At 46.8% G+C, this 17,557-nt stretch overlaps 1 protein-coding gene across 2 annotated transcripts in view; it reads left to right on the plus strand.

Annotated features, from left to right (window-relative positions):
• TRAPPC9 (trafficking protein particle complex subunit 9) overlaps positions 1–16,335 on the plus strand; it is a 1,110,831-nt gene extending 1,094,496 nt beyond the window's left edge. For both annotated transcript variants that reach the window (XM_063921220.1, XM_063921221.1), the window contains exons 22-23: positions 3,561–3,784; positions 14,376–16,335. In XM_063921220.1, coding sequence (XP_063777290.1) covers positions 3,561–3,784; positions 14,376–14,555 — 404 coding nt within the window. In that variant the 3' untranslated portion in view covers positions 14,556–16,335. The remainder of the gene's footprint in view (positions 1–3,560; positions 3,785–14,375) is intronic.
• Positions 16,336–17,557: the final 1,222 nt, after the last annotated feature.

Raw genomic sequence — 17,557 nt, forward strand, 5'->3', positions numbered from 1 at the left:
TTCATGAATAGTCCCCTATGTCACTGACAGCAGAAACCGCTACATAATATACCGTAATTACTGTTCTTGAAATGTGTCGCACCAATATGTAAGGTTTTCACTTAATTGATAAAACAGATGCGATAAATATATGAAGTGACTGATAAATGGAGTTTCTCTATTGACGTATGTACAGTAAGTGCGAAAAAGACATGAAAAAAATCATTAAACACTTTATTGAAAAATATATAAATGTTATCAGTCTCCGAGTGAGAGGAAAAATCTCTGTAAATCTCACAATTCTTAAAATGTTTTTAATCCGAGCGCTGAGATTCCTAAGTGGACACTTCTGTGTTGGCTTTCAGAACATGATTGATTGCAGCGTGCTGTAATATTGCTGGGGGTTTATGCATTATATTGTGACGCACTAACTCCTATATTCTGCAGATTTATGTTGTGCCGTATTTGATTTATAATCTTTATTGTTGGCGTCTATTAATAGTAAGCGCTAAACAATAACCACTAGGACTGGGACAGATTCAAATAAAAGTATATAATGTATCATAACCATTACGTTAGAGCTGCAGCCGCTGGTATACTTTTAATTTGATGGCGTTAATTCTGCTTAAATGTATTCAGTAGGGAGAGGAGATTAATAATTGTTTTACATTTGGTTTGTCTGGATGCTGCGTGGATTATAGCTACCTCACGCTGAGCTGGATATGTTCCCACGCGTTTCGAAAGTGGCACTGATGAGGTCACGCAGTGAGAAGGCAGGGGAGGGATCTGCTCAGATCCCTCTTCGTAATCCCAGTCCTCCTTCCCGTAGAAAGAAGCGGAACTCTGGGAATAAAGACATATAGGGTCGGATTGGGCAACTTCTCCAACAGGTCCTCTTTACGAAGCTTTGACGCATCTCCCCCTAGGAATTTCGTTTCCCTCCCCCTCTGTTAGTTGCCTGCCTGCTTCTTAGCCCCTCTGCAGACTTGCTGCAGATACATTACTTGTTTAAAGAAGAGAACCTTTCAAGTTTCATCAAAATCATTGACGCTCAAAGAAGCCGGCACTTCTGACAGCGGCTTAGGAGGTAACTTTCATCCCCAACATCACACAGTTTATCTGCACTTCATTAAAGCAGTTTGTGGTTCACACAAGCGTTTACATGGACTGTACATGAAGCAGGACAGCGTGTCAGATGGTGAGGCTCAGATGGCGAGAGATGATAGGGGAGAGGATTCGCTCTCATCCAGAACCTGCACAGGTGATGGCGTCTCCCCAACAGGATGCTGTTTGCTTTAGACAGAGAGCTGATACAATGGCTGCTAGGAGAATGGGCCCCCTGGACGCCTCTCCCCCCCCAGCAGGAACCTTTCATAGGAACATTTCCTTATATAGCAAATTCCACCGCGCTTCTCAATTAGGAACAAAAGAGTAATCAAAGGTGACTGAGTAATAACAGACAGAGGTCCGAGGGCCCTGCTCGCAGGCTTACACTCTATATATACAGTGTAGAAAACAGAAACACCAAGGGATAGATTTACCAAAGCTTCTATAAATAAAAAATGGAGGTGCTGTTGCCAGTAGCAACCATTCAGATCCTGGTTATCATTTCTCTAATTCACCCTAGAAACAGATAGTCTGGTTGCTATGGGCATCACCTTCACTTTTCATTTTTACATGCTTTAGATAACCTACCCCCAAGACGGGTGTGATATGGGGTGCCGGCCGTCATAAGACCAACACCAGCATCCCGATGCACAGAATCCCGACAGAGGTCAGGTAAGTATGCTTACCCTCCCTCTTTATCCCCCTAACCCGCAGCTGAACCCTAACAGAATAATTGCTGAGCGTACTGTATAAAACATCACTTCCTAAACCTAGTTGATGTTTGCATTTCACTGGTAATATGTAACCAACCCATGCTTCCGTCTCAGTGTCTGTGGTTCTATGTAAAACCAGACATAAGTTTTGTTCTATGGGATAAGGGCGTGAGATAATGGTGCAGTTATTATGTGCATATAAAGCTCTGGCGTCACCACAATCTATAGTAGGACCGGTCTCTTCTATCTGCTGATTTGCTAAGCACAGTACCAGAACTCATTACAGTCTGTTCAGTCCACCCTGAGGACGTCTCCAAATGTTAGTACTGTAGCTGCAGGGCCTGTCCTCCTGTACACTACGCCTCTACGCCCGGCGCACGTTCCTCAGCTAGATAAATTGTGCTTTTACTAACGCGGGAGATTCTGGGGACAGCGGACGGTTTATACTTCCTATCTAGAAAGTATCTCTGTTTGGGTCAACTTTTCTCTTTACAGGCTTCAGTAATTGTGGGCGCTGCAATCGGAAGCTGGCGGTGTGCACTTTTTTTTTTATAGTAGTTTTTCCCCGATAAGACAGGCTATATGGCCGATGTGTGATTGTACTAAGGCATGGATAGAGATAAAGTACTAGCCAATCAGCTCCTAACTGCCATATTACAGGATGTGTTTGAAAAATTACAGTTAAGAGCTGATTGGCTGGTACTCTATCTTCGTCCAGTTTATCTCCATCCAAAGCTTAGTAAATAGACCCCCTTATTATGCACAGTACATGGAACGCAGTCTGTCTGGAGGCTATGTATCATACACGTACAGTAGTTCTCTGCTATACTGAAACTATGTTGTTGCAAGCCTGTAAGTGCGAATGGATGGTTTTATCTGACGCCAGGGGCGTGGCGGGCGTTATTGTTTGGGTGGGAAGGGTGTTCAGAAATAAAGCCATTTTTGTCTGCTGCTTGCTGTGCTGACTCCTATACGGTGGCAGTGCAACACCTCCCTTGCCCCAGCAAATCTGAAGCACCTAACGAACATTATTAACGATGTCTGCAAATAATCTTATCATTTGGGATATATCATTTGGGATATATGATGGACACCTACAGTACTTGTGCTTTTCAGAATAAGTTCAGCTTGAGAAGATGATGATGATGATACTGTAGGAAGATGGCAGAAATGCCAGGGTAGTACAGGGAAGGATTTTACACGTACTGTGGAAGGAATACGCTGTTCTTGTAACTCTTTAATGTCGTTGTTTAATACTAATAATGCCATAAGCTCGGATCGGTAAATCTGGATACGGTCGTTAGGTCGACAGTCATTAGGTCGACCACTGAAGGCCGACATGATTTTTTCACTTTTTTTTTCTTTCCATATTTTGGAATTTTCCATACTTGAGGATCCACGTGGACTACGATTGGAACGGTTACTTGCCTAAAGCATGGCAAGCCAACACGGTGCACTAATTGGGGTTCCCCGTCACTTTACGAAGAAAACGACACCAAAAACAGTCCAAAAACTCATGTCGACCTTTTCACCTGTCGACCTAGTACAAGTCAACCTAGTGCATGTCGACCAAATGCCCGTGTTGACCTTCAGTGGTCGACCTAATGACTGTCGACCTAAGTTGAGTCGACCCATACCCGGGAAATCTTGGGGTAGTTTTGTTGGATGTAGTTTTTTACCTTCGGTCTGAGAGGTTTTGGATGGCGTGTAAGATGTAATTTATTGTACATAACCGTAACGTGTCCATATTCTGTGTTACAGATGTTCTGGTGGACGGGAAACCATGTGACTGCGACATCGTGGCCGACTGCAAAGTGGGGGATCCCATGCACCTGGAGGTGAAGCTGACCAATTCCACGAACAGCCCCGTGGGTCCCTTTGCCCTGACGGTTATCCCATACCAAGATTACCAGAACGGAGTGCACAACTACGATCTCAAAGATATTGTCACGTTCGTGGGCTCCAACACCTTTTACATTGGCTCTGTAAGTATAGACCGGCGATCATCAGTGAGGCTTGGGGCAATCAGAGGTGGATTCGGGAGTACGAGTGGCCCTGGAAGTCCCCGTCATGTACACAGTTACTGTATGTCGCTGCTTTTTAGAAAGTTGGGGCCCTGTTTGGTAAAGTGATAGTTACCAGTCACCTCCTGGAAAGCCAAGCAATGCGTGAGCACACGAAACCCCTCTTTCCCCCTAATTAGCAATGACATTACATCAATAGCACCCATGTTTATGAATTAGGCTACTAATCAGCCCTGCAGTTACATCACTACAACTGACACTTAATAAACTGGAATATTACCCTTCGCCCCTCAACCAACCCAAACATTACAAGCATTTTATATGTATAAATGAATATATATAGAGAAAGAGAGCATATTATATATGCGTAAGTATATATCTACTACAGTGGTTCTCAAACTCTGTCCTCAGGACCCCACACAGTGCATATTTTGCAGGTCACCCAGCAGCTGCACAGGTGTATTAATTAATCACCGACACATTTTAAAAGGTCCACAGGTGGAGCTAATAATTTCACTTGCGATTCTGTGAGGAGACCTGCAAAACATGCACTGTGTGGGGTCCTGAGGAACCGAGTTTGAGAACCTGTGATCTACTAGATATCTAGATATCTAGTTTGGGGCTCAGTAGGATTGCTTCGTCTGTCTGTGTATTTTGTGCTAGGTGGAGCTAGTCTTTTTCTTTTTTTTTCTTTTTCATTTTGGGGGGGGGGTATTTATTAAAGCTTGAAGAGAGCTCAAATAGTGAGAGATAAACTTCCAACCAATCAGCTCCTGTCATTATTTTAAACACAGTCTGTAAATTGTAAGGCAGAAGCTGGTTGGCTGGTACTTTCTCTCTCACAATTTTATCCCTCTCTCCCAGCTTTGATAAATACGCACCTTAGTCTTTCAGTATTATGGGGGTCATTCCGACCCGATCGCACGCTGCTCTTCTTCGCAGCTGTGCGATCGGGTCGAAACTGCGCCACATGGCAGTCATCGTTGCCTAGCGATCGCCTCTGAGACAGAGGCGGTTGCTAGGCGGGAGGGGGCTGAACGGCGGTATTTAGCCGCCATTTAGGGGGAGCGGTCCGGCCAATGCAGGCGTGGCCAGACCGTTCGGGGGGGGCGGGCCGCGGCGGATGCGTGACGTGTCACACAGCCGTTGCGGCCAGCGGGAGCGACGAGTAACGATGCGCTGGCCGGGAGTTACTCCTCAAATACAAAGGCATCGCCTCTGTGCGATGCTTTTGTATTTGTGCGGTGGGGGGGGGGCACTGACATGCGGGGCGTACTAGCCCTGTGCTGGGCGTCCCCCGCATGTCTGAGTTAAGGATCAACTCGGAATGACCCCCTATGAGAGTAAATGTTCGGTGAGGTTGGCTAACACTAACTAGAAGAACCAGGGATTGCATGGTGCGCTGGGAAGTGGATGTCAGGCTGAGATGTTCGCTTTAAATGCGTTTAAGCATAAAACTGTTCTCCAGTCATAGCTGATATGTGATAACTGGGAGCGCTGAGGAGAGGATTTCCATAATGTGTCATAATGAGGAGCAGAGCCGTGCACCGATGACTGGCGTTTTCACTGACGCATCACTTTGGTACATCAAAGCCCTTCACGAACGTATTAGCATCGTGTCGGGAGGAGAGGGGCTCATTACTGTATAATATCTCAAGATGCTTTCTCACAGAATAATGCTGCTTTATGTCTTGAAGATCTTTTCTAGGTCACAATCCGGTGTTTCCCGTAGTACTATGTTAGAACTAGGATGCGATACTCTTTGCCGTGTGGATTGCAGTGTCAGCATTCTACACCGACGCTGGTTACTCTGTTGCAGAATAATGTCAGCAGCAGCATAACTGTCATCTCTCTGTTGCCGCTGGCAACCGCTCACCACTGCCGAACCTGGCGCAATTTATCCACAAGGCAACCTAGGCATGTGTCTAAAAACTTATATGGAGGCCTTTAGGCTGGGTACACACTTGGAAATATGCACCTGATATATCGTCCGATTCAGCAGACCGGACGATATGTCGGTCACATCAACCAGTGTGTATTCAGTATATCGTTAACGATGCGCGCCCCCGCGGGTTGTTAACAAGGTGCAACATCTTCAAATATCAACTTAAAATCTAAAAATATTGTACAGGATGACAAGCACCTGGATGTGGGTGCATGCCGTCACGGACGAGACGCAAACTATATCATTCCGTGTGTATGAACAATATAGATTGTGCAGGGAGGGGGATCTTGTACGTGTCACATCTGATGTGACATCGGCAAGTGTGTACCCAGCCTAAGACCTGCATGTAGCTGAATACTGATGCATGTAATCTGAAGACCAGCAATACAGTTATGCAGATCTAAGATAAAGATTATGGGGGAAATTTATCAAAGCTTGGAGAGAATTAAAGTGGAGAGAGATAAAGTACCAACCAGTCAGCTTCTGTCAGTTTTCAAAACCGTAAGGAGCTGATTGGCTGGTATGTTCAGTTGTGCCGTTATACTGGGCATCGCACTAAGTGCCATCCTCAATCCAGCGCTGGCTGGAGCAATATTTCTGAGAATGCAAAGGCTAGCTTTACGGGACTGTAGTGACATCACTTCACTTCTTATTGAACTGATTGGCTACTACCTTGTACATATTGGTTCACTCTGAAAAATGTCCGCCACCACCGTGAATAAATTATGTGTTCATTGTGATCATCTTGTATTTCAGGTATCATTTCTTTTTTTCTCTTACGTCCTAGAGGATGCTGGGGACTCCGTAAGGACCATGGGGTATAGACGGCTCCGCAGGAGACATGGGCACTGTAAAGCTTTAGAATGGGTGTGCACTGGCTCCTCCCTCTATGCCCCTCCTCCAGACCTCAGTTAGTTCCTGTGCCCAGTGGAGACTGGATGCACTGCAGGGGAGCTCTCCTGAGTTTCTCTGAAAAAGCTTCTGTTAGGTTTATTATTTTCAGGGAGCACTGCTGGCAACAGGCTCCCTGCTTCGTGGGACTGAGGGGAGAGAAGCAGACCCACTTCTTAAGAGTTCAAGGGCTCTGCTTCTTAGGCTACTGGACACCATTAGCTCCAGAGGGAGTCGGAACACAGCTCTCACCCTGGGGTTCGTCCCAGAGCCGCGCCGCCGTCCTCCTCACAGAGCCGGAAGATAGAAGCCGGGTGAGTATAAGAAGAAAGAAGGCTTCAGAGGCGGCAGAAGACTTCAGATCTTCATGAGGTAATGCGCAGTGGTAACTCTGCGCGCCATTGCTCCCAGCTCACACACACAGGCACCACAGTAAGGGTGCAGGGCACAGGGGGGGGCGCCCTAGGCAGCATTAATATACCTCACATAACACTGGCTAAGTACATATATACACTATAAAGTATATATATTTCCGAATCCCCCGCCAGTATAAAGATTTAGAGCGGGAACGAAGCCCGCCGTTGGGTGGCGGAGCTTGTTTCCTCCAGCACTAACCAGCGCCATTTTTTCTCCTCAACATACAGAGAAGCAGCCCCAGACTCTCCCCTGCTGTTAGTTAATACAGAGGGACAAAACAGGGGGGGGGGGCACATTTATTTGGCGCAAAATATGTGGTGTTTTACAATTGTAATAAAAAGTGCTGACAGACTGGGTTTTTTTTCTCTCGGTATACAGTGGCGCTGGGTGTGTGCTGGCATACTCTCTCTCTGTCTCTCCTAAGGGCCTTATGGTGGGTCAGTCCCCATAATATTAGGTATCCCTGTGTGTGTGGGGATGTCAGTACGTCTGTGTCGACATGTCTGAGGTGGAAGGCTCATCTAGGGAGGAGGCGGAGCGGATGATTGTGGTGTCTCCGTCGGCGCTGCCGACACCTGATTGGATGAATATGTGGAATGTTTTAAATGCTAATGTGACTTATTACAAAGTTTGGACAAAGCTGAGTCCAAGGATTAAAACAGGAAGTCAATCCATAGCTTTTACTGTGTCACAGGGCCCTTCGGGGTCGCAGAAACGTCCCCTTTCACAGTTAGTAGACACCGATACCGACACGGATTCTGACTCCTGTGTCGACGGTGATGATGCTAAGTGGCACCCAAGGGTGGCCAAGTGTATTCAATATATGATTGTAACAATTAAAGATGTTTTGCATATCACGGAGGATCTCTCTGTCTCTGACACAAGGGTCGGCATGTTTAAGGGAAAGAATCCTGAGGTAACTTTTCCCGCATCTCACGAGCTGATCACCCTGTTTGAAAAAGCTTGGGAACCTCCAGATAAGAAACTGCAGATTCTCAAGGAAATATTATGGCGTAACCTTTCCACTCCCAGGACAGGTTACGGTGGGAATCCTCACCCACGGTGGACAAGGCATTTACGCGCTTGTCGAAAAAAGGGTGGCGCTACCTTCCCCTGATACGGCAGCCCTTAAGAGTCCTGCTGATCGCAGATAGGAAACTACCTTAAAATCAATTTATACATATGGGTGCCCTACTAAGGCCGGAAGTAGCGTCGACATGAGTGGGTAGCGCAGTTGCAGCGTGGGCAGATAACTTGTCATCTGACATTGACACCCTAGATAAAGATACCTTTTTGGTGACCTTGGACAGGTATACTGTCTTAAAAAAAAAAAAGACTTTACCTTATAAAAGTGAAGTTTTATTTGGGGAGGGCCTCGCGGATCTGGTTACACAACGACCGCGGGTAAATCTGATCTTTTGCCTTATGTTTCCCCACAGGAAAAGAAAACACGGCAATATCAGATGCAGTCCCTTCGGTCGCATAAGTTCCAAAAGGGTGGGGGCTCTTCCTTCCTCGCCAGAGGTGGAGGTAGAGGGAAAAGAACACCAGCTACGGCTATTTCCCAGGGACAAAAGTCCACCCCGTCCTCCACAAAATCCACTACATGACGCGGGGGCTCCACTAAGGGAGCCAGCGCCGGTGGGGGCACGTCTTCGACTCTTCAGACAAGTCTGGGTTCAGTCGGACTTGGATCCTTGGGCGGTAAAAATTGTACCCCAGGGATGCAAATTAGAATTCGAAGATGTGCCTCCTCACCGATTTTTCAAATCGGTCTTGCCAGTTTCCTCCTCAGAGAGGGAAACAGTGACAGCTGCCATACAGAAACTGTATCATCAGTAAGTGATTATCAAGATTCTCCTTCTACAGGGGAAGGGGTTTTATTCAAGCCTTTTTTGTGGTCCCGAAACCGGATGGCTCGGTCAGGCCCATTCTGAATCTAAAATCCCTGAACCTATGTCTGAAAAGGTTCAAATTCGAGATGGAATCTCTCCGGGCAGTGATCTCCAGCCGGGAAGGGGAGGTTTTTTTTATGGTGTCACTAGACATGAAGGATGCATACCTTCATGTCCCCATTTATCCTCCTCATCAGGCGTACCTGAGATTCGCTGTACAGGATTGTTATTCCCACGTCCGTCAAGTTAATGGCGGACATGATGGTGCTCCTGCGCAAGCAAAGATGTCACATTTATTCCATACTTGGACAATCTCCTAGTAAAGGTGAGTTCAAGGGAAAAAATGTTACAAAGCGTATCTCTCTCCCTGAGAATACTACAACAACACGGCGGAATACTAAATCTACCAATGTCACAGTTGGTTCCAAACTCGACTGCCGTTTTTGGACATGATTCTGGACACAGAAAAACAAAAAGTCTTTCTCCCAGAGGAAAAAGCCCAAGTACTCCAGAACATGGTCAGAGACAAAATGAGTGTCAGTTCATCAATGCACTCATGTATTAGGAAAGATGGTGGTGGCTTACGAGGCCATTCCACACGGACTTTTCAGTGGGACTTTCTGGACAAGTGGTCAGGGTCCCACCGGCACATGCATCGGAGCCCTGTCCCTCGGGCCAGTGTCTCTCTCTCTCTCTCTCTCTCTTGTGGTGACTCCAGAGTGCGCACCTTCTAGAGGGTCGCAGGTTTGGTATTCAAGATTGGGTTCTTGTGACCACGGACACGAGCCTCCGAGGATGGGGAGCAGTCACACAGGAAAACAGTGTTCAGAAAATATGGTTAGGCCAAGAGGCTTACCTACACATCAGTGTGCTGAAAATGGGGGCCATTTACAACAGCCTCAAACTAGCGGAGAATTTTCTTCACAACCTGCCTGTTCTGATCTAGTCAGACAACGTCGCGGGAGTGACGCAGGTGAACCGCCAGGGCGGGACAAAAAGCAGAGCAGAAATGGCAGAAGCCACCAGGATTCTTCGCTGGGCGAAAAATCATGTAAGCGCTCTGTCAGAAGTCTTCATTACAGAGGACACAATCTCCATCTAGGAGAGTGGGGACTTCATCAGGAAGTCTTTACAGCAGTGACAAATCGTTAAGGATCCCCTCATATAGACATGAGGGCATCACGCCTCAACAGGAAGATTCGGATGTATGGTCCCAGGTCGAGGGATCCTCAGGCAGCGGCGGTGTACGCCCTGGTGACACCGTGGGTGTTTAGTCGGTCTATGTGGTCCCTCCACTTCCTCTCATCTCAAAAATATTGAGACTCATAAGACGAACAAGAGTGCAGACGATACTCATTGTTCCAGATTGGCCTCGAAAGGCCGTGTTTGCAGATCTTCAGGGACTGCTCTCAGAAGATCCGTGGCCCCTTCCTCACAGGGAGAACCTGCTACTACAGGGGCCGTACGTGTTCCAAAACTTACCGCGGTTACGTTTGACGGCATGGCGGTTGAACACCAAATCCTAGCTAAAAAGGGTATTCCAGAGGAGGTCTTACTCTTATTAAAGTTAGAAAATATGTTACGGTGAAACACTTTCACCGTATCTGGAGGAAATATGTGTCTTGGTGTGAAGCCAAGGATGCTCCTACTGAGGATTTCCAACTAGGACGTTTGCTCCATTTTTTACAGACAGGAGTGGATGTGGGCCTAAAGTTAGGCTCAATTAAGGTGCAGATTTCTGCCTTATCCATATTCTTTCAGAAGGAATTGGCTTCTCTCACAGAAGTCCAGACTTTGGTAAAAGGAGCGTTACACATCCACCCTCTTTTTGTGCCCCAGTGGCACCTTGCGACCTTAACGTGGTGTTAAGATTCCTTAAGTCGCACTGGTTTGAACCGCTTCAAACAGTTGAATTGAAGTTTCTCACTTGAAAAGTGGTCATGTTATTGGCCTTGACATCTGCGAGACGGGTGTTCGAGTTGGCGGCCTTGTCTTTCAAGAGCCCCTATCTGATTTTCCGTGCGGATCAAGCAGAGTTGAGGACTTGTCCTCAATTTCGGTCTAAAGTGATTTCGTCATTTCATATGAACCAACCTATTGTGGTGCCTGTGGCTACGGGATCCTTGGAGAATTCCAAGTCCCTTGAGGTAGTCAGGGCCTTAAAGATTTAATTAGCCAGAACGGCTACAGTTAGGAAAACAGATGCACTGTTTGTCCTGTATACAGCCAACAAGGTTGGCACTCATGCATCTAAGCAGACTATTGCTCCAGAGGCGGAACTACCATCAGTGCAACCGGTGCGTTGCACTGCGGCCCGCCTCTGTCCAGGGGCCCAAAGAATGTAATGAGTCAAACTGACTCATTACATGCTGCTGTGTGCTGCGGGCAACCGCTGCCCCCAGCACACAGCCGCCCGGAGAGGAGAGGAGCGCAGCGGCACGGACTGGGGTAAGGAGGAGGAGGGAGGGGGAGGAGGGAGCCGCAGCAGCGCTTTGTTACTGGTGGAGGCGCTGCTGCTGCTGCCCCTCTGCTTCACTATAGGCTGTCTTCCGAGAACAGCCTATAGTGAAGCAGAGGGGCAGCAGCAGCAGCGCCTCCACCAATAACACAGCGCTGCTGCGGCTCCCTCCTCCACCTTCCTCCTCCTCCTTCTCTCCTGCCCGGGAATCGTCAGAAGCTGCACCGAGGAGCCTGAGCCAGCGGAGAGGGTAAGTATAATTCTTTCTTTCTTTCCTTTCTTTCTTTCTTTCTTTCTTTCTTTCTTTCTTTCTTTCTTTCTTTCTTTCTTTCTCTCTTTCTCTCTTTCTGTCTTTCTTGGGACTGCCTGCCGCAATGTATAAAAATGGGGAATCTGCCTGCCGCTATGTGTAAAAAGGGAGAATCTGCCTGCCGCTATGTGTAAAAATGGGGAATCTTTCTGCCGCAATGTGTAAAAATGGGGAATCTGCCTGCCGCTATGTGTAAAAATGGGGAATCTGCCTGCCGCAATGTGTAAAAATGGGGAATCTGCCTGCCGCTATATGTAAAAATGGGGAATCTGCCTGCCGCAATGTTTAAAAAGGGGGACGCTGTCTGCCGTAATGTGTAACAAGGGCACGCTGTCTGCCGTAATGTGTAACAAGGGCACGCTGTCTGCCGTTATGTGTAAAAAGGGGAAGTTGTCTGCCGTAATGTGTAAAAAGGGGGACGCTGTCTGCCGTTATGTGTAAAAAGTGTATGCTGTCTGCCGCTATGTTTAACAAGGGCACGCTGTCTGCCGTTATGTGTAAAAAGTGTACGCTGTCTGCCGCTATGTGTAACAAGGGCACGCTGTCTGCCGTTATGTGTAAAAAGGGGACACCGTCTGCCGTAATGTGTAAAAAGGGGACGCTGTCTGCTGTAATGTGTAAAAAGAGGAATCTGTCCGCTATAAGGTGTAAAAGGGTCTCTACCTGGTGTAGTGGTGCTACTGTGTGGCGTAATTTGAATAATGGAGACTACTGTGCACCGTTTTATGAATTGGTATTATTTTGTGGCCACACCCCTTCCCCACGAAGCCACGGCACTATGTATTTTTGCGTGCGCCAATGGCGCGCACTGCCCCTATTTTGCATGCAGGGGTGGGGCTCCGATGCCGTTTCTTGCACACAGCGCTAAAATGTCTAGTTACGGCACTGTTGCTAGGTATCCATTTCTCTGGCCCTGATCAGGTCTCCCTCACCAGATCCTCTCCAGGGGTGAGGGGGTGGACTGAGGGGGTGGACTTGGATGGGATGATGGGGGGGCAAAAGCATTTTGTCGCACCTGGGCCCACCGCTCGCTAGTTCCGCCACTGTATTGCTCGCTGGATCTGTTAAACGATTCAGCAGGCTCATTCTACGGCTGGTTTGCCGGTACCAAATTCAGTAAAGACCCATTCCACTAGGAAGGTGGGCTCTTCTTGGGCGGCTGCCCGAGGTGTCTCGGCATTACAACTTTGCCGAGCAGCTACTTGGTTGGGTTCAAACACTTTTGTAAAATTCTATAAGTTTGATACCCTGGCTGATGAGGACCTCGTGTTTGCTCAGTCGGTGCTGCAGAGTCATCCGCACTCTCCCGCCCGTTCTGGAGCTTTGGTATAAACCCCCATGGTCCTTACGGAGTCCCCAGCATCCTCTAGGACGTAAGAGAAAATAAGATTTTAAACCTACCGGTAAATCTTTTTCTCCTAGTCCGTAGAGGATGCTGGGCGCCCGTCCCAGTGCAGAAACATTCTGCAAGACTTGTATATAGGTGGTCATTCCGAGTTGTTCGCTCGCAAGCTGCTTTTAGCAGATTTACTCACGCTAAGCCGCCGCCTACTGGGAGTGAATATTAGCTTCTTAAAATTGCGAACGACGTATTCGCAATATTGCGATTACACCTCTCTTAGCAGTTTCTGAGTAGCTCCAGACTTACTCGGCATCTGCGATCAGTTCAGTGCTCGTCGTTCCTGGTTTGACGTCACAAACACACCCAGCGTTTGCCCAGACACTCCTCCGTTTCTCCAGCCACTCCCGCGTTTTTCCCAGAAACGGTAGCGTTTTTTCACACACTCCCATAAAACGGCCAGTTTCCGCCCAGTAACACCCACTTCCTGTCAATCACACTACGATCACCAGAACGATGAAAAAGCCGTGAGTAAAATTCCTAACTGCATAGCAAATTTACTTGGCGCAGTCGCACTGCGGACATTGCGCATGCGCACTAAGCGGAAAATCGCTGCGATGCGAAAAAAATTACAGAGCGAACAACTCGGAATGACCCCCATAGTTATTGCATACTTAAGGGTTAAGTTACAGTTGAGATCGGCCTCTGGCTGATGCTGTTTTGTTCATACTGTTAACTGGTTATTGTATACCACGTTGTACGGTGTGGGCTGGTGTGTATCTCGCCCTTAGATAACAAAAATCCTTTCCTAGTACTGTCAGTCTCCTCTGGGCACAGTCCTAACTGAGGTCTGGAGGAGGGGCATAGAGGGAGGAGCCAGTGCACACCCATTCTAAAGCTTTTACAGTGCCCATGTCTCCTGTGGAGCCGTCTATACCCCATGGTCCTTACGGAGTCCCCAGCATCCTCTACGGACTAGGAGAAAAAGATTTACCGGTAGGTTTAAAATCTTATTTTTTAAATTACATTTTTTATTAAAAAAAATTTTACATTTTTTTTTTTTTTAATGCCAAGGCCTGTGATCCTCATTTACAACATGGGTGTTCTTTCCAAAGTTTTACATTAGCTGTACTGCATGTTGTATTTTTTTCTGACTGACAACGCGTTTCGCAGTTTGTACTGGCAGATGGTAAATGTGCTCCTGACCCAAACAGCCATAGTCCTGCTATTAAATCGGATAGGATATTTCTATGTAATCCCTCCAGCTCATGCCACTGACGTTTCTCCTCTCCCACAGGTTCAGCCGATGGAAAATTCCGTGTGTTTCGGTTCTTTACTGTTCCTCTACACCGGAGATTTTTACCTGGATATAAAGTTTCAGGATGACAACGCCGGCCGCGAGCTGCCATTTTCTTGGTTTTGCCTCCCCAGCGTCCACATACGTGCCATTGACACCATCAGCGAAACGCAGTTTTGAGCAATTAGATGAATCGTCCTCTCTGTTTGACTAGATACCATAAATGAACTATGAGTTCCAGAGAGTGAATACTTAAACTCATTCTGAGAAGATAAAGATCACAGATCATTACTGAGCCACAGAAGGAAGTTTTGACATCACGTTGGCCGCTGCATCTCCCTATCCCTCATACCGGCATTTGGTACGGTCTATCAAGACGCAAATTGAAGAGGTACATAAAGAAGAAAATGACTAATTAGATTTTGGGAGCACACAGTTGGAGCGGCAAAGAGCCGTTTTGATATGTACTATTGATTTTCCTAGATATTTTTCCTTAGGCTCAATAGTGACTGTAGCATTGTAAAGTTCTCCTTTTCCAGAGTAGAGCGTTTCCATCCACACTGGACTATGGGGGTCATTCCGAGTTGATCGCTGGCTGAAAATGTTCGCTGTGCAGCGATGATGCAAAAAAATGGCACTTCTGCGTATGCGGCGCAATGCGCATGTGCGACGTACTTTCACAACGGACGATGTAGTTTTACACAACGTCTAGCGAGGCTTTTCAGTCGCACTGCTGACCGCCGAGTGATTGACAGTTAGTGGGCGTTACTGGGTGTCAACTGACCGTTTTCAGGGAGTGTTTGAAAAAACGCAGGTGTGCCAGGAAAAACGCAGGCGTGGCTGGCCGAACGCAGGGCGTGTTTGTGACGTCAAACCAGGAACTGAACTGTCTGAAGTGATCGCAAGCGCTGAGTAGGTCTGGAGCTACTCTGAAACTGCACAAAAAATTTTTGTAGTCGCTCTGCGATCCTTTCGTTCACACTTTTGTTATGCTAAAATACACTCCCAGTGGGCGGCGGCATAGCGTTTGCACGGCTGCTAAAAACTGCTAGCGAGCGAACAACTCGGAATGACCCCCTAAGTTCCAAACGCTGTCTTCAAACCACATAAAATAGTTTGCAAAAAGCTAAGACTATAGAAGGTGCAGAGAAAGGAGAAGGAAGTGGTGCCGACACAAAGAACCCAGAATCCTCCACGCAGCCCTGAGGGTGGGTCATCTTGTTCCCTACCACAAGGCTGCGTTTCTGTGGAAAGAAATCTGAGATGTCACACGAGCGGCAAACTTTTTTTTTTTTAAATCTGACAGTAGCATTTAATAAAAAAAGGTCCAATTTGCTCTACAACCACCCTTTACATATACGCAAGCGGACCCTGTTATACAGATGGTTTTACTCACTGTAAGCACTGGGGTGTAAAAGATCTTTTCCACCTGTGATAAAAATGAGGCTTGATGGCTTCAGTATCTGGAAAAGAGTCTGTATGACGCCACTTTCACCGGCTTTCTGGGGAGAACGTACAGTTTATTGTGCAATAAGAAATAGGTCAATGAACGGACAAGAAAAGTGTAAGTTTGGGGTTTTTTTTGCAAAATCTCTGAACTGCACCAATGATGTCTCTTACTGTAAGCGTGACGCACGGAGGGGAATCTGCTGCAACACTTACTGTCTTACCATTCGGACCATCGGGGAGAAAATGCTTCTTTTCAAGTGCTGAATGTGTAAATGATTTTTGTTGTAATTATCTTTCTGTTCTGCAAGTCATGATTCATAAAGCTGTATAGTTAATGTCTGAGCGGAACGGCTGTCGCGCATTGTGTAATAGTGCGCATGACCGTTGCGTGGAAGTACCATGTTGGCGGGACTGGGTAATGTGATGTTACACTGATGGGTGCAATTTAAAATTGATCTTTATCTGACTGTATTTACTATACCATGAAATAAAGCATAATTGTGTAATTGTATCCTTTCCACTAGCAATTGTGTTGTGTACATGGGACATTATAGAGAACAGCAGTAGACTTGTGAACCTAAGTACAGCTTTTGTGCTGCCTGCTGTGTGAGTGCTGCGGCACTCTATGGCGGAACAGGAGACGGTGGCGGCCCAGTGTGAAGCTCCAATCAGAACGTTGTGTCACGCTGCATTTTGCTACCTCTCCCGGGCGATTGGTTACTGTACTGTATAATGCACCAGGCACAGATGAAGTAGAACATCTATCTCTACTATCCCACTGAAGACAAGTTTCCTATAACGTGTATAAGAGATTAACCCACAGCCACTCAGAGAGAGATTCCACATGAATTTTGCCACTGAAACGTCCGTCTGCAAACTCCTGTTAATTTACCACGAATGATTCCATGGAGGAGATTCAATTGTTTGAAAAGTCAGTTGGGTGTCTGTTTTTTCCTATCTCATAGACCAGAAAAAACAGACACCTAACTGACTTTTCAAACATTCAAATTCCCCCCCATGAGTTACTTTTATTACTGTCAGTCCGAAATTTCCCAGTGACAACATAATATATTTTCACTGTATCACACCATATGCCATCCTGAGAGGAGTGTGGATGGGTAGGACCCGGTCAAACTTAGTAAATACGTACACGGAAATTGAAAACAAAATTTAATGTCTTGGCCCATGACTTTATTATTATTATATTGTAATACATAAACTTCCAATCGCCAAATGAGGGTTTGCTATAGTGCCTAGGGGTGCCCTGACCATTAAATCCGCCACTGACTGAATAAGTCCAATCTAGACAATTTCACATCACTTACAGATAACAGAGTAAGAGCCAAGTTCGGGTAGTACAGGAAGGCAGCAAGAGATCGTGGAGCTCAGGGAGAGAGACCTCGAACCGGAGAAGGGAGTGAAAGTTACAGGAGAGTCGGAGAGGATATTGAATAGTTATTGTATAACCAGCCATCTGTCATCCTAACCCCTCTGTTCCACGCTCTGTCTACCCCCATCCGTGTCACCCCGGTCTGCTCCTCCCCTTTAGAATGTAAGCTCTCACGAGCAGGGCCCTCCTGCCTCATGTGCTTTTCCTTCTATTACTTATATTCTCATCTACTCCATACTCCCTGCATTGACACCTAACCCTCGGTTGCTGTCACCCTGCTGTTTGCTTGAGTGCTGTGACCACTGATGCAGCAATGTTTAACAGCCATGTACTTATCCTGCAT

The sequence above is a fragment of the Pseudophryne corroboree genome, chromosome 5 (assembly GCF_028390025.1).
Source record: "Pseudophryne corroboree isolate aPseCor3 chromosome 5, aPseCor3.hap2, whole genome shotgun sequence".
NCBI lineage: Eukaryota > Metazoa > Chordata > Amphibia > Anura > Myobatrachidae > Pseudophryne > Pseudophryne corroboree.